The sequence below is a fragment of the Loxodonta africana genome, chromosome 15 (assembly GCF_030014295.1).
Source record: "Loxodonta africana isolate mLoxAfr1 chromosome 15, mLoxAfr1.hap2, whole genome shotgun sequence".
NCBI classification, from domain to species: domain Eukaryota; kingdom Metazoa; phylum Chordata; class Mammalia; order Proboscidea; family Elephantidae; genus Loxodonta; species Loxodonta africana.
This window is the reverse complement of record NC_087356.1, coordinates 2,195,548-2,220,175: the sequence shown is the minus strand read 5'-3', so window position 1 is coordinate 2,220,175 and position 24,628 is coordinate 2,195,548. Positions and strand designations below refer to the sequence as shown.

General features: G+C 49.5%; 2 protein-coding genes across 5 annotated transcripts in view; both read right to left on the bottom strand.

Moving 5' to 3' along the window:
* NCAPH (non-SMC condensin I complex subunit H) overlaps positions 1 to 15,878 on the bottom strand; it is a 37,652-nt gene extending 21,774 nt beyond the window's left edge. The window contains exons 1-6 of one of the 2 annotated variants that reach the window (XM_003422022.3): positions 15,759 to 15,878; positions 4,921 to 5,164; positions 4,676 to 4,766; positions 3,298 to 3,390; positions 2,898 to 3,027; positions 1,927 to 2,051 (exon numbers count right to left, since the gene is read on the bottom strand). In XM_003422022.3, coding sequence (XP_003422070.3) covers positions 1,927 to 2,051; positions 2,898 to 3,027; positions 3,298 to 3,390; positions 4,676 to 4,766; positions 4,921 to 5,159 — 678 coding nt within the window. In that variant the 5' untranslated portion in view covers positions 5,160 to 5,164; positions 15,759 to 15,878. Of the gene's footprint in view, positions 1 to 1,926; positions 2,052 to 2,897; positions 3,028 to 3,297; positions 3,391 to 4,675; positions 4,767 to 4,920; positions 5,165 to 12,725; positions 12,798 to 15,758 lie in introns of those variants that run through there. The other variant, XM_064268407.1, reaches the window with a different exon arrangement.
* Positions 15,879 to 17,556: 1,678 nt separating this feature from the next.
* On the bottom strand, positions 17,557 to 21,932 carry ITPRIPL1 (ITPRIP like 1). Of its 3 annotated transcripts, none has more exons than XM_023541138.2 (3): positions 21,724 to 21,931; positions 21,435 to 21,558; positions 17,558 to 20,639 (listed from the first exon to the last, which is right to left on the bottom strand). In XM_023541138.2, exons 2-3 carry the CDS (start codon positions 21,442 to 21,444, stop codon positions 18,982 to 18,984), a joined length of 1,668 nt encoding a protein of 555 aa, XP_023396906.1. In that variant the 5' UTR covers positions 21,445 to 21,558; positions 21,724 to 21,931; the 3' UTR covers positions 17,558 to 18,981. The 3 variants fall into 3 exon arrangements, with proteins under 3 accessions (XP_023396907.1, XP_023396906.1, XP_010599659.1); XM_010601357.3 differs by having other exon boundaries at positions 21,435 to 21,537; XM_023541139.2 differs by lacking the exon at positions 21,435 to 21,558 and having other exon boundaries at positions 17,557 to 20,639; positions 21,724 to 21,932.
* Positions 21,933 to 24,628: the final 2,696 nt, after the last annotated feature.

Here is a 24,628-nt window from a genome sequence, read left to right as displayed (position 1 = left end):
CTTAGGTATTACAATAATTTGTGGCTTTCCAAACCTCAACCCGACTTGACAAAATCTTATCCCTTAGTATTTCATTTCAAGGAACAAAACATCTGGAGGCTCCTTAGAAGGGACAACAATGAAAAGAGCTTGAGGGGCACTACTGTTTATGAAGCATGGTGCTCCCACAGGACACTGCCTCCCCAGCAGCCTCTCCACAGCAGCTGTCTTCTCTCCCAAACCCTCCAACCACTAGGCCCAGAAGTGAGGCAGACGATTTCCTTGCTCCTCATGCAGCTTCCAGACTAGTCTCCTTCCCAATTCCCAAGAACTGTCAGCTTTGAATATAACATAAGACTCAGCCACCCTCTTCCCATCTGTGTGGCAATCACCCTCCAATCCCCTGGTCACAATCCTATGCCCTGTCTTTGAAGACTGAGTATTAGCTCCTCCCTCGTTCCTATTCTCCACTGTACTACTATCGTAATTCGGAAGGATTTCAACATCCATCTAGTTCTCTGGCCTCTCAGCCACCTGACACCCTCCCCCTCAATGCTCCTGTCCACCATCCTAACAACCCTCCATCTCTGAGGTCTTAGCAAGACCCCCACACCTTAGTCCTCTCAGCCTTTCGCCCCCTTGCCTGTTCCCTGAATTGTCATTAGAGTACAATCTCTCCATAAGCTCAATTCCAAGCGCCCCTTTCTGACAATGACCTCCTGTCTTTCCAGCTTACGCCTTCTTGTCTGCCATGCCAAGTCTCTGACGCCCACCAGGACCTACAATCTACTAATTGTACCACTTTCCTGTCCCTTACTCCCTCCCCTCTTTTCCCAGCTAAAATTCCATGAGCAATGATTATAACCACTTCCTTGCACATGGTTTTAACCCAATGCCCCTTGCTAGCTGTGTCATTCACACAACCAGACACACTGCTTTGTTAAACCCAACTTCCTGCCCACTTCCTGCTTGTACCCAGACAGCTAATCATGGCCGGGAAGGACAAAGCCATGCTGTCTGGCCTCACTTTAAATGTGTCTCCACTACCCTCAAAGGGCCCTGCGTGTTATCTGGCAACCAAGCTGTGTTTCCCTGGTCCATCCCTTGCCCACCTTCCTGGAGGACTCTTTCCTACCTTTTCTCTCTCCTTAAACCTCCAATGTGTTCCTCCCCCACATTCACTGCCAGCTGATGGCCTGGCTTTCTATTTTACTGTGGAAAAAAGACATCCCTACAAAAGGACATCCAGAAGGCTCCCACGTGTACACGCTCAAGCTCATCCCCTACCAGTCGCTGGTGCTCCTCAGCCAACCCCACGGGACTGTCCACTCCTTCCCTCATTATCCGCTCGCTCCAGAAACTCTCCCTTCTTGTCTACATCATCAATAACCACTCCTCTGCTAGACTGCTGGCATCAACAAGTAAACAAGCTCTTAATTCTCCCATTACCTTACTCTGCTCCCATTATGGGAAAACTCTTCGGAAGACCTGCCTGTACTCAGTGTCTTCACTCCTGCCTCCCACTGTTCTCTTTCTGTTTACTATGAAAAATTTCAAGAGGTCGCAAGTGTGCTGTGAGGCTAATGAGTCAACACAGGTCAAAGGCTTAGGGCAGCACACGGCACCCCAGAAGCGCAGTTAAACGTTAGCTATCGTTCCTGCTGCTTCTACTAGGAAAGAAAATGAATTGTTCTATTGATCAGGTTTCTCAGCAATTTGCAATCTCTTTCTACTTCATCGTTCTGATAGACTGAAGGGAAAACAGGGACTTAGCACCTTCAGGCTTCACTGTAAAGCTAAAGGGTAGCAGTGCAAGGATGCCAGGTGAACACTGTCCTCCTCCAAGGCTTACACAAGCACACACCCATAATGCAGCAAGCCCTGCCAAGCACCAGACCCTGAGGCTCTGAAGTAGACAGAGACTACGCTGTGCACACAGCGCCTCACCTCACACTTCCGATCTGCTTCGGAGACGTTGAGGTTGTTAAGGTTCTGCTCAATGGTTTTGTATGAGTGCTTCTTTTTTGGCTTCGGCGCCTTTTTGCTTGTTCCCACTTCGGTAGCACTTGCATCTGAAAGAAGGAATAAGATTGTGGAGTGTGAGGATTGCTTTGGAGCATGTAATGGAACTTGTTATTATCAGTTCAAGTTCTTCAGAGCCCTGAAGAGTAGTCATAACTTCAACGTGCACGATTCTCTGAAAGCAACAGGTACATCTGATCCGCAGCTCAGGGGAAATCTAACTACGGTGAGACCTGTGAGAGCTGGAGCTCCACATGGCTGCTTTGTTTTCCCAGGTCTTGCACGTTTTCTGCCTTTGACAGGATGCAGTCTTACCACTTTTCTATCACTGTCCATTAGTGGAAAATATTTGAGTTTTCCTTCTCTGACAGGTTTCTGCCTTATGCAGGTTCTGGCTTCTGCAGGTTTTGTGTGCTAGATCAGTTATTTGGCTTCTAATGCAAGTTGACTTCCAAACACCCCCACATCTGAAGCTCCCTAGCTGGTGTTTACTCAACCTTGCCAAAATAAAATCTAAAAGCTTTTATAAGGCCCTTCTCTTTTTCCAAAAAAAATAACTCATGTTTGAATAACTTCTCATGCAAGACAATATCCAATTCTGAAAATGTCCATGAGGTAATCGATTCCATGAGGTAATCGTTCCAGTATATCATTCAAATAACTACCTGTTATACCCTAAAAGAGGAAACTCTAGTGGTGTAGTGGTTAAGATCTATGGCGGCTGACCAAAACGTCAGCAGTTCAAATCCACCAGACGCTCCTTGGGAACCCTATGGGACAGTTCTACTCCATCCTATTGGGTTGCTATGAGTCAGAATTGACTTGTGGCAATGGGTTTGGTTTTTTTTTTTAAACCCTAAAAGAAGCCCATTAAGTCCAAACCCCAGTCTGCACACCTGCATCGTGGCCCTCCTCTTCCGGGGTCTCTTTGCCCAGTCCCCCAAGGACTCGGTACACGTCGGCATGAACTGCGTCAACACGCACAGCATAGATCTTGGTGCTGGCATCCAGAGTACCAGCAGCCACCTGGTCAGACAAGCAGAGCTACACTCACAGGGATGTTCAAAAAGCTGCTTCTGAACAGGCAGAAGTCCCATTAACACTGGCGGGGAATAACCAGAACATGACACACAGGTATCTTATCTGCATTTCATCAGGTTAGGAAACACAGCGAAGTAGCTAACGACATCTTAAATGAGAGAGGCTTTCATGTATTTGCAGAATTCAACTATTGTCTTATGGTGTTAGAAATAGTCATCATTATTTCCAATGCAAGACAATGGACATCCTTCTTACTTTAAAGTTGGTCGGTTCGGTGTCTTTCTGTTTAAGAATCTCTGACATAAAATCAATCAAATGCAAGCCAAAAGCATTCTTGGTAGTGATTTTCTGAAAACGGAAAATTACAGAAAGCTTTGTTATTTATAGCCTAGATTGATGTAAATGATTCTACAGTGAACAGAACAAGCTAAATTTTTATATAGGATTATCCTATACCACAACCCTGACCTGAATTCCCAGAAAAATCTGGCAAATAGCCAAATCCAACATATGTTCCTCCTCATTCTCAACGTCTACACAGCGAGAGCACAAAATTCCTGTGTGTCCGTAGTGTGCAGGCCCTGTTCTAAGCACTACACATGAAGGGACTCAGTCACCTCAGAACAACTCTCTGAGGTAGGCCCTTGTCTCTTCCTCACATGAAGGGGCTCTGTCACCTCAGAACAACTCTCTGAGGTAGGCACTAGTCTCGTCCTCAGATGAAGGGACTCTGTCACCTCAGAACAACTCTCTTAGGTACTAGTCTCATCCTTACGTGAAGGGACTCGGTCAGCTTAGAACAACTCTCTGAGGTAGGCACTAGTCTCGTCCTCACATGAAGGGACTCTGTCACCTCAGAACAACTCTCTTAGGTACTAGTCTCATCCTTACGTGAAGGGACTCGGTCAGCTCAGAACAACTCTCTGAGACAGGCACTAGTCTCGTCCTCACATGAAGGGACTCTGTCACCTCAGAACAACTCTCTGAGGTAGGCACTAGTCTCGTCCTCAGATGAAGGGACTCTGTCACCTCAGAACAACTCTCTTAGGTACTAGTCTCATCCTTACGTGAAGGGACTCGGTCAGCTCAGAACAACTCTCTGAGGTAGGCACTAGTCTCGTCCTCACATGAAGGGACTCTGTCACCTCCGAACAACTCTCTGAGGTAGGCACTAGTCTCGTCCTCACATGAAGGGACTCTGTCACCTCAGAACAACTCTCTGAGGTAGGTACTAGTCTCGTCCTCATTTGACCTGAGGACCCTGAGGCAGAGTGGTTGGGTAACTTGCCAAGGTCACACAGCTTGAAAGTGGAAGAGACAGGATCCCAACTCAGGAAATCTAGTTTCAGAGCTCACACTATTAACATAAGCCTTCCTGCTTATCTAGATACACTGCAGGTGGCAGTGATATGGTGGGGGCACCAAAGTTCCACAAGAAACAGTAAAAACATTGAAAAACATCAGCATTAAGAGTTACGCACCCTCTATGTTTGTCTGCCAACTGTGCCCCATTATTTGTGTAAAAATGCAGTATACAATTACGATCAATCATGCACTCTCTATGGAATCAAGGAGACCAGACCCCTCTGCATCAAGCTGCAAAATATTCAGGGATAAGCCAGCAGATACTCACATTTTCTGTGGATAATTTGATACAGGTGGAGTAATGCTCTGTTATCTGTGTGTTTGTAAACTTGGAGATTGTAACTGAACTGTCAATACTCCTAAATGGGAAACAAACATAGAAAACTCTAGCCAGGATCCATGATCCTGTGACTTTTCAAAACCCAGGCCCATGGTGGTATCATGGAGATGCAGGACACAGGCTACCCATGTCACAGCTGCTCCCCAAGGGAGCCAGCCCAGGAACACACTCACCTACTGGAGGGAGAGGCCAGCACATGAGGCGAGTCCGTGCTGAACTGCAAATCGAAGACCCTGGAGCGCCTCCGCTGCAGTCGCTCCTTCTCATCATCGTTCTGCGGAAAGTCTTCAAGGATAGGGGTGCCAGGGGTATTGAGGGGGGCCTTCCTGGGCAGAGGCATTGCGAATGCCCGTTCCGACGGTGAGGAGGCACTGTGGAGGTGTCCACGGGTCTCTGAAGCAGAGTTGTTCATTGGGACTGATGGCAACGGAACAAAAACGCTTGCTCAGGCAAGGTTCAGCAGAACGTTCCTCTATCTAAAAGGGGTTGTGGGGCCTGTCACGGGGCGGAAGGTCACTGCACCTTTCCTTCAAGCATCTTTTCTGACTCTAATACTCTGTGACTAGAACCTCTGAGTTGGGTTTCTGGGAGGGTGATAGGTTTCTGCTGCTTCCTTGCCGATCTGGGACAAAAATCCACTTCATAGCTAGTTATTATGAATCTAAGCACTGTACAGGATATAAAAGAGGGATAAGATAAAGGTGCTGCTTCTGATAACCTCACAGACTCCTGGAACAACAAACACGTATAGCCCATAATGCCAGGCAAGGGAGAGGCAGGTGCTGAGACAAGGGTTGGGGATAGGCTAATTCCAGCTCTGCCATATCTTGGGAGACAGAGAATAAAAAAAAATATATTAAATAAATAGCACATTCCAAAGAATCACCTGCTAGTTGCAGAGGGAAAACCGTCTTTTACAAGGAAAGATCTAGCCATCACCACTTCAACCAGGCAATCACGTGTAGCCTAACACACTCAAAAAGAACAGCCTGAAATTCATTCATCTCTCAGCGATGCAATATAAAATTCACAGCACCACTCATGAACATTTTTGCCAAAAGTGTCTGACTTTAGCTCCAACTTCAAAAAAAAGAAAAAAAAAATTTTTTTTATAAGGGTAGAGGAACAAGCTAAATGATAACACAAGGAAACATCCCAAAAATCCAGAATGTGGGAGAGTTTACAAGACAACGGGCTTCGCCTCTTAAAAAAGTCAGTTATTCCACAGAAGAAGTAGGGGGACTCTTCTGGAATAAAAGACCAAAAACAATGTATGACCTTTGAGCCAATCCTTGCCCCCCCGCCCCCGCCCAGTAAAAAAAAGAACAGCTATAAACAACATTTTGTGGATAATTAGGGAAATTCTGGGTATAGTCTAGATATCAAATAACATTAGGGAATTTTTTTTGACGGTGACACCTGGCAGGACGCAGGGGCCTTGCTTAGGGAATTGATTATTTTCTTAGATGTGATAATGGTATAATAATGTAGAAGAATGGCATTGCTTTTAAGAGATGCATGAGAAACAATTTTGGGGGAAGTGGCATCATGTAAGGAAACCCTGGTGGCACAGTGGTTAAGTGCTATGGTTGCTAACCAAAGGGTCGGCAGTTTGAATCCTTCAGGCGCTCCTTGGAAACTCTATGGGGCAGTTCTACTCTGTCCTATAGGGTTGCTACGAGTCGAAATCGACTCGATGATAGTGGGTTTGGTTTGGCTTTTGGACATCATGTATGCAACTTGCTTTCAACCGGTTCAGTCAAAAAATACATACACGTGAGGGAGGAGACCAACATAAATATGACAAAATGTCAACAACTATGCGATCTAGGTGGTGGGCGTAAGGGTATTTATTGTCCTAGTCTGTCAATTTTCCTGTGAAGAAACTAAGGCGTGGACGGGGACTGAGGGGATCTGGGGAGTGGAGGTGGGGGTCATTTTAAACAGTGGCCAAGAAAGCCTTCACCAAGAACTCGCTGCCGTCGAGTCCATTCCGACTCACGGTGACCCTATAGGACAAAGTAGAACTGCCCCGTAGAGTTTCCAAGGATCGCCTGGCGGATTCGAACTGCCGATGTTTTGGTTGGCAGCCGTAGCACTTCACCACTGCGCCACCCACCAGGGTTTCCATTTCACCATAGGACAGAGCAGAACTGCCCCCATAGAGTTTCCAAGGAGCGCCTGGCGGATTCGAACTGCCAATGTTTTGGTTGGCAGCCATAGCACTTCATCACTGCGCCACCCACCAGGGTTTCCATGTCACCAAGAAGGGAGCCTTAGAATCAAGGCCGTGCGGATATCTGGGGAAGACATATGGAAGTAGAGTGAAGAGTAAGTGCCGAGACAAGAACATCCTGGCATGTCTGAGAAGATCCGTGTGCAGGAGCGGTGCAACCCGGGGAGTAGCCACAAAAGTTAGACAGGCAGTGCGGGGTCAAACTGTGCAGGGGCTGGTGGAGCAGGAACACCAGATAGTCAGGATGAGAGAAGGACAACTGGAAGGGACATATCATCCTTGCTTACAGGCCACTGTAATGATTTTGCCTTTTACGGGAGTGAGGAGGAAAGTGACTGGAGGGTATGGAGAAGAGGAATCTGACTTAGGCTGTTACACTGAGGACAGACTGGAAAGGGAGCAAGAACAGAAGAGCAGGATGGTCAGTTAGGAGGCGAATGAATAACCAAGACAAGAGCGAGGTGGCTCAGATGAGAGGGGTGGCAGTGGAGGTGGCAATTTAATCTCCTGATGGGTTAAACGTGGGGCAGGAGAGAAAATAGAAGACTCAAGAATAACTCCAAGGTTATTCTGAACAACTGGTAAAATGGAGTTGCCATGAACTGAGAGAGAAAGACTACAGAAGCACATTTGGGGAGTAGGTGGATGGAGGGAAGGTCAGGACTCAATCCTGGACATGCTAAACTTGAGATGCTTATTAGTCATCCTATGGGGCAAACAGATACGTGAACCTAGAGTTTAGAGAAAAGCTCCAGGCTGGTTACATAAATTTGGAAATCGGCATATAAAACCAAGAAACCAAACCCATTGCCATCAAGTCAATTCTGACTCATAACAACCCTATAAGACAGAACAGAACTGCACCATATGGTTTCCAAGGGGCAGCTAGTGGGTTTAAACCACCAGTCTTTCAGTTAGCAGCCAAGCACTTTAAGCACTGCGTCACCAGGGCTTCCATCAGCATAAAGACAGCGTTTAAAGCCATGAGTCTGGATGAGATCACCAAAGAAATAAGTGTAGATAGAGATCTGAGGCTAGGTTCTAGAACACTTCAAAAATTTAAAGAGCAGGCACATAGACCAATGGAACAGAATTGAGAACCCAGATATAAATCCATCCACGTATGAGCAGCTGATATTTGACAAAGGACCAGTGTCAGTTAATTGGGGAAAAGATAGCCTTTTTAACAAATGGTGCTGGCATAACTGGATATCCATTTGCAAAAGAATGAAACAGGACCCATACCTCACACCATGCACAAAAACTAACTCCAAGTGGATCAAAGACTTAAACATAAAGACTAAAACGATAAAGATCATGGAAGAAAAAATAGGGACAATCCTAGGAGCCCTAATACAAGGCATAAACAGAATACAAAACATTACCAAAAATGATGAAGAGAAACCCGAGAACTGGGAGCTCCTAAAAATCAAACACCTATGCTCATCCAAAGACTTCACCAAAAGAGTAAAAAGACCACCTACAGACTAGGAAAGAATTTTCAGCTATGACATCTCAGACCAGCACCTGATCTCTAAAATCTACATGATTCTGTCAAAACTCAACCACAAAAAGACAAACAACCCAATCAAGAAGTTGGCAAAGGATATGAACACACATTTCACTAAAGAAGATATTCAGGCAGCCAACAGATACATGAGAAAATGCTCTCGATCATTAGCCATTACAGAAATGCAAATTAAAACTACGATGAGATTCCATCTCACTCCAACAAGGCTGGCATTAATCCAAAAAACACAAAATAATAAATGTTGGAGAGGCTGCGGAGAGATTGGAACTCTCATACACTGCTGGTGGAAATGTCAAATGGTACAACCACTTTGGAAATCTATCTGGCGTTATCTTAAAAAGTTAGAAATAGAACTACCATACAACCCAGAAATCCCACTCCTCGGAATATACCCTAGAGATACAAGAGCCTTCACACAAACAGATATACGCACACCCATGTTTATTGCAGCTCTGTTTACAATAGCAAAAAGCTGGAAGCAACCAAGGTGTCCATCAACGGATGAATGGGTAAATAAATTGTGGTATATTCACACAATGGAATACTACGCATCGATAAAGAACAGTGAAGAATCTGTGAAACATTTCATAACATGGAGGAACCTGGAAGGCATTATGCTGAGCGAAATTAGTCAGAGGCAAAAGGACAAATATTGTATAAGACCACTATTATAAGATCTTGAGAAAGAGTAAAAACTGAGAAGAACACATACTTTTGTGGTTACGAAGGGGGGAGGGAGGGAGGGAGTGAGGGAGAGGGTTTTTTATTGATTAATCAGTAGATAAGAACTGCTTTGGGTGAAGGGAAAGACAACACTCAATACGTGGAAGGTCAGCCCAATTGGACTGGACCAAAAGCAAAGAAGTTTCTGGGATAAAATGAATGCTTCAAAGGTCAGCGGAGCAGGGGCGGGGGTCTGGGGAACATGGTTTGAGGGGACTTCTAAGTCAATTGGCAAAATAATTCTGTTATGAAAACATTCTGCATCCCACTTTGAAATGTGGCATCTGGGGTCTTAAATGCTAACAAGCGGCCATCTAAGATGCATCAGTTGGTCTCAACCCACCTGGAGCAAAGGAAAATGAAGAACACCAAGGTCACACGACAACTAAGAGCCCAAGAGACAGAAAGGGCCACATGAACCAGAGACCTACATCATCCTGAGACCAGAAGAACTAGTTGGTGCCCGGCCACAATCGATGACTGCCCTGACAGGGAGCACAACAGAGAACCCCTGAGGGAGCAGGAGATCAGTGGGATGCAGACCCCAAATTCTCATAAAAAGACCATACTTAATGGTCTGACTGAGACTAGAGGAATCCCCGCGGCCATGCTCCCCAGACCTTCTGTTGGCACAGGACGGGAACCATCCCCGAAGACAACTCATCAGACATGAAAGGGACTGGTCAGTGGGTGGGAGAGAGATGCTGATGAAGAGTGAGCTAATTATATCAGGTGGTCACTTGAGAGTGTGTTGGCAGCTCTTGTCTGGAGGGGGGATGGGAGGATAGAGAGAGAGGGAAGCCGGCAAAATTGTCAAGAAAGGAGAGACTGAAAGGGCTGACTCAATAGGGGGAGAGCAAGTGGGAGTAGGGAGTGAGATGTATGTAAACTTATATGTGACAGACTGATTGGATTTGTAAATGTTCACTTGAAGCTTAATAAAAGTTAATAAAAAAAAAATTTAAAGAGCAGGAAAGAAAGAGAAACTAACCCGAGAGATGAGGATTGTGCAACTAGTGAGGTGGGAGGAAAACGTGGCATCCTAAAAGCCAGGTGAAGACAGTATTTCAGGGGAGGGAGGAGTAATGACCTGTGTCAAATACGGCTGGTTGGTCAAATCAGGTGAGGAGTGGTCACTGCATTTAGCAACTCAAGGGTTATTGGTAATCTTGACAAGAGCAGTTTTCATAGAGCAGTTATACACAAGAAACACTAATCACTGCCACGATGCAGAGGAAGCAATAGGAAAGGGGAATAGAGATAACAAGGAATAAATAAGTAAACATGAGGAAAAGAACTTCATATCCCCTGATGGCTTCACAACCTGATTAACCCAACTCTCACCTGAGGTCAAACAACTAAAAGAAACATTCTGACCTCTAGAGAGGTCATAGGCATTTTCAGAGGCAAAACCAGGAGGTCTTGAGGCTACTTGGATGTGGGAAAAGGGCTGGAGTTTGGGGAAAAGAAAACAGAAATAGGAAGCACCAAAGGGGGAATTTAGTATATCTGCAGGGGAAACACGAGTTGGGAATTAGAGGCACTCTTTCATTCTCTGAATTTTCTTTCCCTGATTTCTCTTGTTGCCTTCAACATAATGCATCCATTCATTCAACACATAGTTAAAAACCCATCGCCACTGAGTCGATTCCAACTCATAGCGACCCTAAAGGACAGAGGAGAACTGACTCGTAGGGTTTCCAAGGCTGTAATCTTTACAGAAGCAGACTGCCACATCTTTCTCCCTCGGAGTGGCTGGTGGATTTGAACTGCCAACCTTTCAGTTAGAAGCCAAGTGCTTAACTACTGCGCCACCAGGCTCCTTCTTGGGAATTAGAGGCACTCTGTAATTCCCTGAATTTTCTTTCCCTGACTTCTTTTGTGTGCCGGACGTAGTGTATCCATTCATTCAACAGTTACTGAGCTCAGAAACATCTCCTGCCCCTACTTCCTCACCTCCCTCTCATTTTTCAATCCCTTCTGGCCTGACTCCCATTCCTACCACTGCACGAAACTGCTTTTGTGACGATCACCTGAAATGTCCGTCCATGTTGCCAAATCCAACGGCCACTTTTCAGGGTCTCCCTTAGCTTCAGCAGCACTTGAAACAGCCACAGCCCCCCCTTGAAACACTCCTGGCTTCGATGACACCACTCTCTGCTTGAGTTTTCCCAGCTTCTCCCTCTCTAGCCAGCGTCTAAAGGCTGACCCTGGGAGTTTTCTCCACAATGTTTTCCTAGAGATTCCATCTGTTCCCATGGTTTTAAATATGATGTATACGACAGTGATGTCCGAGCTTATTTCTTCCTCCTCTTCTCTGACTGCCAAACTCTTGTGCAGGTGACTGACCCCTTCACCTGGTGTCTCTCAGGCATATCACACTTAACATACCGAAAATATAACTAAATTGTCAAACCTCTTACCGAGGCCTACAAGGCATGTCCAGCCTCACTAAGCTTGATCTCGAAGTTCTGGTCAAGTCATAACCCAGGCCAGGCTCTTCCCCACCTCACTTTTGCACTTGCTCCTCCTGCCTGGAATTTGCTTGAACCTCTATTCTAAAGGAGGCCCCCCGCCTCGCCCCGCCCCGCTATTCTCAATCACAGCGCTCAGCCCCAGTCTGTACTTATTTCTTTTGCTTGTGACTTCGTGTGTTTACTGTCTCCCCGGCTGAAAATAAGCTCCAAAAGAGCAGGGATCTCGGCTGTTCTATCCCTTACTGCATCTCTGCACCTGCCCGAGTCTGGCCCAAGAAGAGCGCTCAGATACTTGTTGGATGAATGCAAAAATAAACGCAAGCGTGGTAAACATACAGCGGTAACCAATTTGTTTCCACGGCCCTGACACTAACGCCCATTCCAGGAAAACCTGCCTTTCAACGGTGACACCGGAAACCCTGGTAGTTCAGTGGTTAAGTGCTATGGCTGCTAACCAAAGGGTCGGCAGTTCGAATCCGCCAGGCGCTCCTTGGAAACTCTATGGAGCAGTTCTACTCTGTCCTATTGGGGCGCTATGAGTCAGAATTGGCTCCACGGCAATGGGTTTGGCTTTTTTTCTTTTTTTGACGGTGACACATGGCAGAACGCAGGGGCCAAGGAGAAGGCGCCCCACGCCCCGCCCAGCCCAGGCCAAAGCCCCGCGCGCCCCCATGGCCGCCCAAGCCGGGACCTAATTGGCCGCGCACGCCCGCCGCCCGCCCAAGCCGCGTCCTGACTGGCCGAGCTGGCCGCGCCCGCCCAAGCCGCGTCCTGATTGGACGAACGCGCCCCGCTTGCCTGCCCGCCTGCCCGCCTGCCCGCCCGCCCGCCCGCCCGCCCGCCTGCCCGCCTGCCCGCCGAGATCATGCCCCCAGGCCGGCCTCCACACGTCGGCGGGCCCACACCGGGGCTGAGGGCAGCCGCGTTCTCCGCTCGGGGGCCCTACCCGCCCCCGGGCCACTGCGTCGCCCCGGGCCCTTCCTGCTGCTCCTCCCGCCCGCCCGGCCTCACCTCGGCAGGGAGGTCCCATCCTGCCTTCCGCCTGTCAGGAGCTGGGTTTAAATCGCGCGCGCGAGCCTGCCGAGCGCGTAACGGCCGCGGTGACGTCACCTGGGCGGGGCTGGTGGCGCGCCTGCGCAGACCGCCCGGCTCGCTGCCCCCACCCCCCCCAGATCCGCCCCTTCCCTCGCGGAGACTTCCCCCGCGGGACCGAGGGGGCGACGGGGCCCATGGTGCCGGTGCCGCGCTGAGGATCCCTGGGGGCCAGTGGTTTAGGCGCCCGGCTGCTAACCAGCAGGTCGGCGGCTCTAACTACCCAACTGCTACGCGGGAGAAAGACCTGGCGATCTGCCCCTAAAGAGTGCAGCCAAGAGATCCAATGGGGCAGTTCCGGTCTGTCATATGGGGTCGCAATGACTTGAGTCCATTTGTCAGTGGGTTTCTGATCCAGCGCCATCAGGGTCCACGGGCATCCTGAAATAGCATGAAAAGGCACTCCTTCGGAGCCCTAGGGCGAGCTGGGACCCGACGTCAAGGCCGACAAGGGCTCTGCTGTCCTGGACCTTACTCCCCAGGAGGGAGACAGAGGCCCGAGGACCTGTGCTCGAGGGCAGCAGGACGCCCAGGTAGAAAGCGGCGGGTGTGGAGAGTGAGGCGACCACCTACAGAGGACCGTTCCGGGAGGGAAGGACCGAGACAAGGTGTCGTGTACCTTTTACCGTTAAAAAGGCCCCGGGAGATGCCTCCTGCAAACCTCGCCCTCCCGCTTCCGTGACAAAAGGTCAAGGTCGGAAATGAGACAGGTGTGAATGCCGCCTGTCCCTTCTCTGTGCCTCAGCGGCCCCAAGAATTTATCATGGGAAGAAGGGCCAGGGCAATTCCCTCAGATATGCCTAGAACATCCCGTAATGTCCTAAAACTCACACATCTTTTACCGCGCTTCTCAGGAGTGCCGTTGGCATTTGGAGTGAAGCAGTTCCTGACCTGTGGGACGCACACCCTCTTTGCTGGGCTGTCCTGTCCCTGACACTCCCTGCCCACTAAATCTGTCAATGCCCCTCAGTCATTTTGGCAGCCAAGAAGTACTTCTTTTGTTGAAAACCACTTTTTAAACCTATTTATTTTTTGCCTGAACTTGTTCTTACAGGAAACCCTGGAGGTGTAGTGGCTAAGAGTTTGGCTGCTAACCAAGCCTGGCACTTTGAATCCACCAGGTGCTCCTTGGAAACGCTATGGGGGCAGTTCTATTCTGTGCTATAGGGTCGCTATGAGTCCGAATCGACTTAAGGGCCACAGGTTTCATTTTTTGGTTTGTTCTTACAGTGACCACCTTCCAATCTTTAATGTAAGGCAGTGTGGGAGAGAAGACAAGGCATTTACAGTGTTCTCTATGAACGACTCCACCAGCCACCCAGGGACCCGAATCAGCACCAGTCACCCTGTTCCCTGCTGGTTAATCCCCACACACAATTATCAGGGTCTTTTTACTTCTCCTCGATCTGAGTCTCTGTAAGTCCACAGGACCCTCCCCACACTGGTCTGCAACACCTTTGACGCCCACCCACCCCACCCCCACCCCCCAGGCCCACAGTGGTGTTTGCCAAGTTCAAATCTGACCTGTCACTCTTACTTCCTGTTCCCCTACCCCCCACCCCCACTTCCTCCCCAAAGTCTAAAACCTTCAAAGGCTCCCAAGGCCTTGGTAGCTCCCTGCAGCCTCTCCAGTTTTGCACCAGGCCTCCCCTTGCTGCCTGACCTCCAGCCAGGCAGGCCTTCTTTCACACTTGCCCTCCCCACCCTCCACCATGGAGCTCTGCACATGCCATTTCCTCTGTTTGGTCCTCTTCCTCCTAGTCTTCACTTGTGAGCTACCATCAGGTGTCAGCTCACGTCACTACCTCAAGGAGGCCTTCCCTGATAGTCATGTCCCCTTACCGCAGGCTTTAGTAGAACTTGTCACCCTTGCAGTTTTACATCTGTTATGACTATTCCTTGTCTGTCTCTTCCTTAGACTCTATGAGGACACAGCTGTGTTTCTGCTCACGAGTGTTTTCCCAGGACCTGGTATTGACCCTGGACACAGCAAGTACTTAAATAGTCAATGAAATGAGAAGACTAGTTTAAATCCTGCCTTGGGCAGCCTATTTTTCTGGGCCTCATTTCTTCCGTGTATCTCAAATGGGGGAAACCTTGGTGGCATAGCAGTTAAGTGCTAGAGCTGCTAACCAAAGGGTCAGCAGTTTGAATCCGCCAGGCGCTCCTTAGAAACTCTATGGGGCAGTTCTACTCTGTCCTATAGGGTCGCTATGAGTTGGAATCGACTTGACGATGCTGGGATTGGTTTGGTTTTATCTCAAATGGAGATGATAACACCACCTTTGCTGGGCTTTGTGAGAATTAGGTAAGACACTAAGTGCCCCCTCTCCCGACACCAGCATGTAGGGGTCCTTGTAGCCAAGTGGTTAGGAGCTACACTAACCAAAATGTCAGCAGCTAGAATCCACCAGCTGCTCCTTGGAAACCCTGTCCTACAGGGTTGCTATGAGTTGGAATCGGCTCGACGGCAAGGAGTTTGATTTTGGTATTTCTGGAGAACATGCAGGCTCCTTGTGTGCTAGGATCCCTGCCATCTCACCTGCTGAGAGTATCTGAGGGAGGAGAGTGGGAACACTGGGATCTTCTGCACTTCCTGTGTGCACTAAGAGCAGTGGAGGTGGGAGGGTGCCAGGCGGAAATGCATCAGGAGCCTCTGAAGAACCGCCTTGGCAGTCCTGGCAGAGGAAGGGTCCTCGTTGACCCCCTAGATGGAGGCAGGAGGCTGATCTGTGGTGATAATGGAGCTTCCTGGGCTGACTGCTTAGAGTCCCTGGGTGGTACAAAAGGTTAAGGCTGCTAACCGAAAGGGCACCTTGGAAGAAAGCCCTGGCAATCTACTTCTGAAAACCCAGCCATTGAAAACCCTATGAAGCAATATATTATGTTTATTTTCACCACGATGGAATAAAAGAAGAAAACCCTATGGAGCACAGTTCTACTCTGACTCACCTGGGGTCCTCCTGAGTTGGAGTGAACTGACGGCAGCTGGTTTGGTTTCAGGCTGATTGCTTGAGGCAGTGCAGTGGGGGACGGAGCCAGCTCCACCCCCAGTGTCTCTGTGGGCCCGGCCCGCCCGGGGCAAGCTGGTCTTTCACGTTCTGCTCTGAATGCCATCTTTGTTTCTTGGCTTCAGAGGATGCCAAAAGACTGAATGATCTATCTGTGGTATGCAAAGCTTAATTCCTCTTTTTGTACAAAAATATAGTGGCAGTGGGGCCACTCCCCCATTCCACATCTGCCAGAAAAGCAATGGGGGAACCATTCCCCTCCTCCACCTTACTCCTCACCGGGAATTCTTCCGCAAAATAAACTGGAAACATCCTGGGCTCAGGGTTGTTGTTGCTATTGTTGTGTGCCCTTGACTCATAGCTTAGAACTACTGGCATCAGTCGGGCTGCCTGAACAGCAGTCCTTTGACTGCAAACTTGCCCTGAGTGTCCAGCCTGCTGCTGATCGACAATGCAATTAAGGAGATAGACAATGCAATTAAGGAGATAAGCCGTTAAATCACCGTGAGGCTCAGTGGACTCCTAGTGGGAACTAGGTTTGCATTCATCTTGGCCTCTGAGCAAATGCCTGTAATTTTTGTGTGTGATATGAAATTCCTCATCTCCTAAAGACTGGGCCAAGAACCAACAATTTCTGTCTTCTAGAATTTCCAAACAATCACACACCACCCTTCATCTTAACATTAATACAGTACTTCTTTGCTTTTCAAAGCACTTTAACCCCTTCATTTCATTTTATTCCCAAGACCACCCTGAAAGGTTGCCAGGGCAGATGCTTCCCGTGGCTCTGTCACTTACTGTGTGACCTGGAACGAGATGCATTCCCTTTGTGTGCGTCATGTTTCCTCAGTGTACGGTGGAAATGGTGAAGTGCCTACTCCGTGGGTTTGCAGTGTGAGGATTAAATGAGTTACCAGATGTAAACCACCCCCACTGGCAACACTCAATGAACCTAAGAATTCCCACTGTTATCATTGCTGGTATATCCTGGGTGCTAGCCAGGTTTGTTTTGGAATAAGGCTCAGCTTCCTAAATATCTGCAAAGGTTTCCTCTTTCATTGTAAGCATGTTCCCAGAACACTGCAGCTCTGTTCCTCCCATTACTATTTGTTTTTTTCCTTTCTTGCACCCTCTGCCCCACCCAAGCTTTGCTGACTGTTCCCTTTGTAAGTCTTCTACCCACACATAACTTTACATTCCCTTTCTTGATTCTTAGTAGACTAGAAACAACCCTGCAGTCCTGGAAAATCACACCACCTTCTTTCTGCCTGAGGCAACTTGTTTCTAGAGCTTATGCATTTGTTTGTAAGATCTTTGGTTTGGGCACCCTGAAAAACAAATAGCCTGTACGTACCTTACCAAAAAACCAAACCAAACCCAGTGCCATTGAGTCGATTCTGACTCATAGCGACCCTATAGGACAGAGTAGAACTGCCGCATAGACTTTCCAAGGAGCGCCTGGCAGATTAGAACTGCTGACCCTTTGGTTAGCAGCAATAGCATTTAACCACTACGCCACCAGGGCTTCCGTATGTGCCTTAAGCGCTCTTAATTATCCATTCCTGGCTACTGGCCACGCCGCTAGGCAACCACGAGGCAGATTAGTCGAAGGTACACCGAGAAACGGCAGAGGATTCTGCATCAAGCTACTCCAAGTAACCTCAACTCCTTGGAAACAGGCAGGTGCAAACGCTGATCTGCTGTATGTGACTGCAGAGATTCCAGTTGGTACAGAAAACAGCTCTTTATTGATGTGAAACAAACACCAGCAAATTATTTTCTACACACAAAGCAGATGCGTGGTTTTTAAAACACCAAAATTCCACCATCATTGCACCTCAGCCTGAAAGCAGTACCTGGTGGATGCTAGCAGGCGAGATGGACGCTCGGGTGTTGGCCGGAATCAGCTGCTGGGACACTTATTTTTGCCAGGACTGAAGCCTAAAAAGGCCACATCTAAACCCCCTGAGGTCATGTTAAACCCAGGCCAGGTTTTCCTCCCCAGCAGGTCTTCCTGTCCTGGGTAGGTAGCGACAGTATTAGCATTTCCGAAACAACCACATCCACAACTATAGTTGTTTCTTAACCCTCCTCAGGAGGCCCGAGGTTTTGAAAGGGAAAAATACATCAGTCATATCTCTAGAATCACTACTTTGCAGAGCGGGGCTGCTCCACAGTCCCTTCCTGTCCAACCCTGGCAGTCAGCCTGGATGGTGGTGAGCCCGCTCTTCAAAACTGCAAACATCCTTCAAATAATCCCTTTGTCTTCTCTGAGAATCACAAAGGTATTCCCAGGCTGAGAAAAAGCGCAGGTATAGATGGTAGCCAAACCTTCATTTCTCTCACAGTGATTCCCCCTCAGGAACAAAGTAATTGTTTATCTTAGAGCCCCAAAACAGATTGTCCTTGTTAAGGGGTTTACAGTGTTCCTTCCAGGTGCTACAAAGGTTGTCAGATGTGGGCTCTTACCTGTAGTAAATACATCATCTCAGTTATGGGACAGGTCACTATGACTCAACATCTGTTTGTTAAATCAGTGCCAAGAAATTATTTGGGTAGCCTTGGGGTCTTTTCAGATGCATAAAAATAGCTATATTGTCATATGAAAATAGGGCTAAATAAAGAAAATGGAAAATAAACATCTTGTTATATTTTTAAATTAGATCCTAAAATACATGAAGTTGCCATCACAGTATTTGACTGGAATAAAATGAAGTGCCATCAACTCTGATGTGAATTAAGCTAACAGTTCAACCAGGAAAGCAGCTGACAAGGAACGTGCTGGGAGTCACTCACACAGGCACAAGCTGAGATGCAGGTGTTCGCTGGTTCTCCTTCACTTCCAGTACTGAAACAAAAACCCTCTGGATCTCAATTCTTCAGCAGTAAGTCCCTCCCATAATACCTGTTTCCCTGGACCCTCTTTGGGTCATGATGAAAGTTAAGTCAGGAGAAGAAAACTTCAGAAGAACCACCCCGAACGGGGCCCTGCAGACTGCACCCCATCCTCGTGACCACCTCCCGTACCCGTCAAGTGTCTTCATCTGTAATGGCCCCACTGGCAAGGGGAAGGTCACACACACTGCTGAGAATATCTGAAAAATAAACTCCTCTGCAGCCTGAGGAACCAGAAATACCGCCTCTCCGTTTTAATGGCCTTTACATCAGTGCGCTCCAGCCAGTGGAGCACAAGGCAGGGTTTTCACCTGGGTCAGGAGGTTGTGGAACTCTTCCACTGCCTGTGAGTGTGCCACAGGGTTTAGCACCAGGTGCTGGAAGAGATTGACGGGCTCAGCATTCCGAAACGTCTTAGGGATGGGGATGGTCAGGGGCAGGAAGCTGTTCCCAATGAGGAAGTGATGGAGGGACCTCTGCTGGAGTCCGCGGCCCAAGAACCACAGGAGGTCTTGCAGCCGCTGAGACAGCCTATCGTGCTGCCAGTCTGTCAGGGGCAGCCGGACCAGCAGGTGCATGAGGGCTGTTTTGAAGTGATAAGAGGTGAGGACAGGGCAGGACGCCCCCTGGGGTAAGTCTTGGAGCTCCCAGAGACTTAAAATAATCTGCAGGCATTTGAGGTGACAGGTGTTCTCTGGAGCAAAACGCCCTACCAGCTTCAGGAACAAGTGCTCACAGGCTGCAAAGGACTCGGGCCAGTTGACACTGGTGAGCTCTTCCTGGTCAGGGGCCTGACTCACCAGGTAGACCAAGGTGTCTTCCCGTTGCACCCCCAGGACCAAGCTGATTGAGAGAAAGCGGCCTGAGCGGTAGTCCAACCTGAGCTTGCAGGAGGTGGTGGACGGTGGGAGGCTGAGATTAAAGTCATACTTGTGGGCCACAAGGGCCCAGGCATTGCCTACCATGTCACGGAACCACTGTACGGTCTTGTGCACATCCAGGTGGGAGCCGGTGCAGAGGGACGCCTTGATGGAGCTGGTCGACTTCCCCGGGGCAGCTGGGTGGTCCTTGTTATGGTGCACCAAGCACAGCACGTCACCTGGAAGCTTCTCACACTTGCACATGCACTCCAGCTCCACAAGCACGCAGCCACAGCGTCGGCCCAGCGCCGGATCCCTCATCTCCAGGACAAACATGGAGCCCTGAGGGGGGACTATGGGCACCAGGATATCAAATGTCTGGGTGTCGTGGCGGGTCCCCCATTTCTCGAAGGCAGCCCCAATGCCCAGGCAGTCTTCCAGCTGCAGGTGAGCCTCCCGGCGGCTGAGCATCCGACAGGCCTCAATCAGGTCATCCACAAAGCTCTCCACGAACTCACAGGTGCAGGGCAGGTCATGGGTAGCGCTGTGGACATAGTGCTCATAAAAGGATTCCAGGGCCTCCTGGGAGGGGAAGTCCATGAGCCAGCTGCAGGAAGTGACGGGCACAACATGGAATTCTGCCTCCTCCTCATCACTGCTGGACTCAAAGGCCGGCTCATGCTGCAAGCTCTGTCGCAGGAGCTCAAAGAGGAGAAAAAGGCAGAAGAGGCCAACGTTCCACAGGTTTCCCAGCATCCAGCCCAGAGGTCCCTCCTGGCTGTCAGCCTGGAAAGGCCACCCCATGTCCTTCTTCCCTAGCACTAACTGGTCACTGGGCGCTTCTCCCCTCCAGAAGTTCTCGGCCTTCTGCCTCTGTTCAGCGGCTCGCTTTCTCTCTTCAAACTCTCTCTCTAACTGGCGCATCTCCTCGCTCATTCGCTTCTCCAGCTGCCGACTTCTGGCTAACGTGTCCAGGTCCATCCGGTCACTGACCATCAAGGGGTGGTGAACAACATACATCACTGCCAGGAAGAGCAGGCTTATCACAGCCATGGGGGCCTCTGTATCTGCAGAAGGAGGGTGAGGAGTCAGTGGTGGTCTTCTGGACGCATCTGCTCTCTAGTGTGTACATCCCCCAGAGCCCTGTAACCCTAGTCCTCAAAGTCAGCTACTTAGGAAGAACAGATAAAGCTCACAGAGCTGGAGCTGGACACAGCACGTCGGTCTGCCCCAGAGGACTGAGAGAAAGGGGGATGGCGAATGTGCCACTCGGTCTCTCTACTGCCTTCCTTCCACATGGTGTGGGTGTATTTAGGCCTTCAGAGTGTGGACGTTCCTGTGTAGGATGGGGGGGACCTTTGTGGCAGGGTGGCCTCACCCGACTCATGAGTCCACCACGGACACCAGAGATGCCCTGCTGGTCCCAGAGGCTCCCTTCCACAGGCAGAAAGCACTGAAACCACCTGCTGCTGCCCTTCCTCTCCCGGCCACAGCCCCAGGCCCCAGGAGTGCTGCCCACTTCCTCTGTGACTTCACAATTCTCATTCTGCTCACTGTGTCATCAAAGCGCTGGGCCTCTCCCACTCTGACTTGCCCAGTGGGCAAACCCCCAGTGCTGCCAGCCACCTCTCCACTGCTGGCTCCTCTGCCCTCTAAGACCCGGAGAGGGCTGCCCGATGCCCCTCTGTGGGCCAGGCCCAGAGGCAGGCACAGCTCCACCTCTAGCCCAGGAAACAAGAACTGGTGCCCAAGCCCCACCTGGTGGAGCAGGAGCGGGCTCCTGTTTCCCCTCCCAGGAGACTGCAGCTTCTTGCTTCTGCTTCTCGCTTCCGTCCCTCCAGCTGACAAGCTATTGGGCTTACCGAGATTCATGAAGAGCTGAGCTGCGCGAGGCTGAAGCCCGGTGGGGACTCTCCTGCCCTTTGGAACGTGGCCTTGCTTAGTCTCACTGCCCCTCCAGGAACCCTGTTAAAATTTACAAGGTACCTGGGGGTTGGGGCTCAAAGTGGGGAGCCCCCCCACCCCACTCATAACTTCCCCAAATTCCATGGCCTGAGACTTGTACTCTCACGGCCTATCCAGACTAAGCCTCCTGAACCAGGGCCCCTCCCTCCTCAGGGTTTCTCCCTGATCGGGGGCCAGGTTACTCACCGTTGGGGTTAGCAGGAACATGGTCTTAAAGGGACAGCGCGGCCTGACGGTCCTCGCCCTCTTCCTGGCGGGGTGGCGGCTCCGCGTGCATGGCTGGGTCCGCCCGCCGGAGCCGCCCCGCTCCCTTCTCCCGGGAGCAGACCACGTTTGTGCGTCTGGGGCCCGCAGCGCGCCATCGCTGCCTTTCCCTGCGAGCCCCACGGCGAGGGCGGCTCCGAGGGCGCCACTGCCGCTGCAGGCTCCCGCCGTCCGGGCTCCTCCCAGCCCCGCCCCGCGGCCCCGACACGCTCCTCCTGCCAAACCCTCGCGGCCGAGCGCGCGGGAAGAGCGTCGACCTGGCCCGAGAGCCCTCGGCACTCACGCACCTGGGCCCGCTGCGCCTCGCGTGCACGCACCTGGACCCGCTGCTCCTCCGCATGCGCGCACCTGGGCCCGCTGCGCCTCCGCATGCGCGCACCTGGGCCCGCTGCGCCTCGCGTGCACGCACTCTCTTAATGGTGGCACTGACTCCACCGGGCTGTGAGGAGAGCGCACGGGGCACGGAGTCGGGCTGAGGACCCTCAGGGCCCAGCTACTCGGCGTTGCCGGGATGGCACAGGGGGCACTGCCGGCCCTCGGCTTCGCTCAGCTTAGCTCAGGGGAGAGTATATTTATCGGGAACCTAGGTATGAGGATGATGGTGGCAAAACTAGGAATTGGCAGAGGTCAAGTTTTTCCCATTCTGGAGTGGCCTGAAGAAAACAGTGCAGGAGACAGTGTTTTCAGCACCCTTCACCTGCCTCGCTGCTGCCCCACACCTGGCTTTGGGTCTCCCTACTTCCTTGTCCCATCAGAGTGATTATAGTGAAAGGACCAGAGGCTCGCAAAGAAGTCCTGGCTGCAGGCCCAACTGGCCCCTCACTAGCCCTATGGGAACGAGAGTGTTAAACCTACAGGGTAGCTCTCTTGATGAGAAAGAGCTTTATAAAGTGAGGAGAGCTGGGTGAGCAAGCCAGGATTGTTGATATTATGAGACAAACATTAATTGACAGTGAGACAAGGCTTACAGCTTTAAACCCGTCGTGGAATTTCAGGTTCTTTGACTTCGTGTCTTCCCAGCCCCTGGAAAAGTACTTGAAATTTATCTGCTCGCCTTTCTCACACATTAGGCACACTGAGCATTCAAGATAAACACGTGTCTTTCCCAATAGCCCTGGCCTTGTGTAATACCCCTGCCCCAACTGCCATCCTTTACAGTTTGCCTGAAGTATGGAACCTAGAGGAGAAGCTTAGAGAAACCTCAGTGCTAGCCCAGATGACAGCGGTGTCTGGGAACATGAGTCATGATATTTCCTAATTACACAAGACCTTTCTTTCTGAGTGGGGTCCCTGAGTGATGAACAGTTAACATGACAACTGGAGGTTCCCCCCAGAGGCATCTCAGAAAAAGGCCCAGCAATCTACTTCCCAAACACCAGCCATCGAAACCCTTATGGAGCATTTTGATCAAAGGTACCTGATCAAAAGGGGGAAAATGCAGAACAGATTTCCAAATTATCATAGGTTTCAGACTTCTTGGAGCCAAGGGAGATGGATGAAACCCTGAAACTATTACCCTGAGGTAATCTTTAAAGCAAATGGAAAATATTCCCTGAAGTCTTCTTAAAACCAAACAGTAGTTAGCTAGCAAAAAACGTCTGCCTTGACCATCATGCTGTTTTAAGAACTAGCTGTATGGAATCAAAGTGACAGTGACTGGAAAGATTAGACAGGAAACTTAGGGGGCAGTGAGCTTCTGTAAATGCGGGAGGAACAACTCAGAAAAGGAGGTGAGAATGGTCACACAACTCAGAAAATGTCATCAGTGTCACTGAATTGTCCATGGAGAAACACTTGTGTTGGTGTATGTTTTCTGTGGATATGCTTGACAACAACAACAAAATAAAATTTTTAAGAAAAAAAGGAAACCTTACAGAGCAGATTTCTACTCTGACACACACGGGATCACCATGAATTGGAATCAACTCAAAGGTAACTGGTTTCGGTTTAATCATCAGATAGTTATTTCCAAGCAGGAGTTGGCAAACTACAGCCCGTGGGTCAAACTCAGCCTGAGCCAAAAAAGGTTTTTATATTTTTAAATGGTTGGGGGAAAATATCAATAGAAGAATACTCTTTTGTAGCACACAGAAGTTATATAAAATTTCGCTGTCCACAGATAGCTTTATCACACACAGCCTCGCTCACTCCTCTGCATACGGCTGTTTTCCCTGCATCAGCAGAGTTGAATAGTTGACAACAGACTATAGTGGCCCACCCATCAATCCAAACTGCACAGCAAACTGCAAATCACGGTGACGCAGGTCTGACTCAGTGACGTTCCCAGTGCTATGCATCACTGTACCAGTTTTCCTTATTTTTTTTAAACTGGTGTCTACCCATCATGTCAAAACAAGAAAAGTAGACTTTGAATATCACACTTTCAAGGCTCAGCAGGGTGTGGATTATTTTGTTGTTAAAATAGATGGAAAAGTATTTTGTTTGTTATGCTACACTAGTATAACCCGTTGCCGTCAAGTCGATTCCAGCTCATAGCGGCCCTGTAGGACAGAATAGAACTGCCCCATAGGGTTTCCAAGGAGCGGCTGGTGAATCCAAACTGCCAGCCTTTTGGTTAATAGTCAAAAGCTTAACCACTGCACCACCAGTGCCTGGCTATACTGCTATGCTAAAAAAAACCAAACCCACTGCCGTCGAGTCGATTCCAACTCAAAGCGACCCTATATAGCTGTGCTAAAAAGATATGATATGGGTTGGCTTTACCAGCCTAAGCACTCATCACAGTATTCCTAACTCAGGAAAACAACAGTCAGACAAGTTAGGGGATTTAAAACAGACTATCTCATCACAGCAGAAATTCTTGACA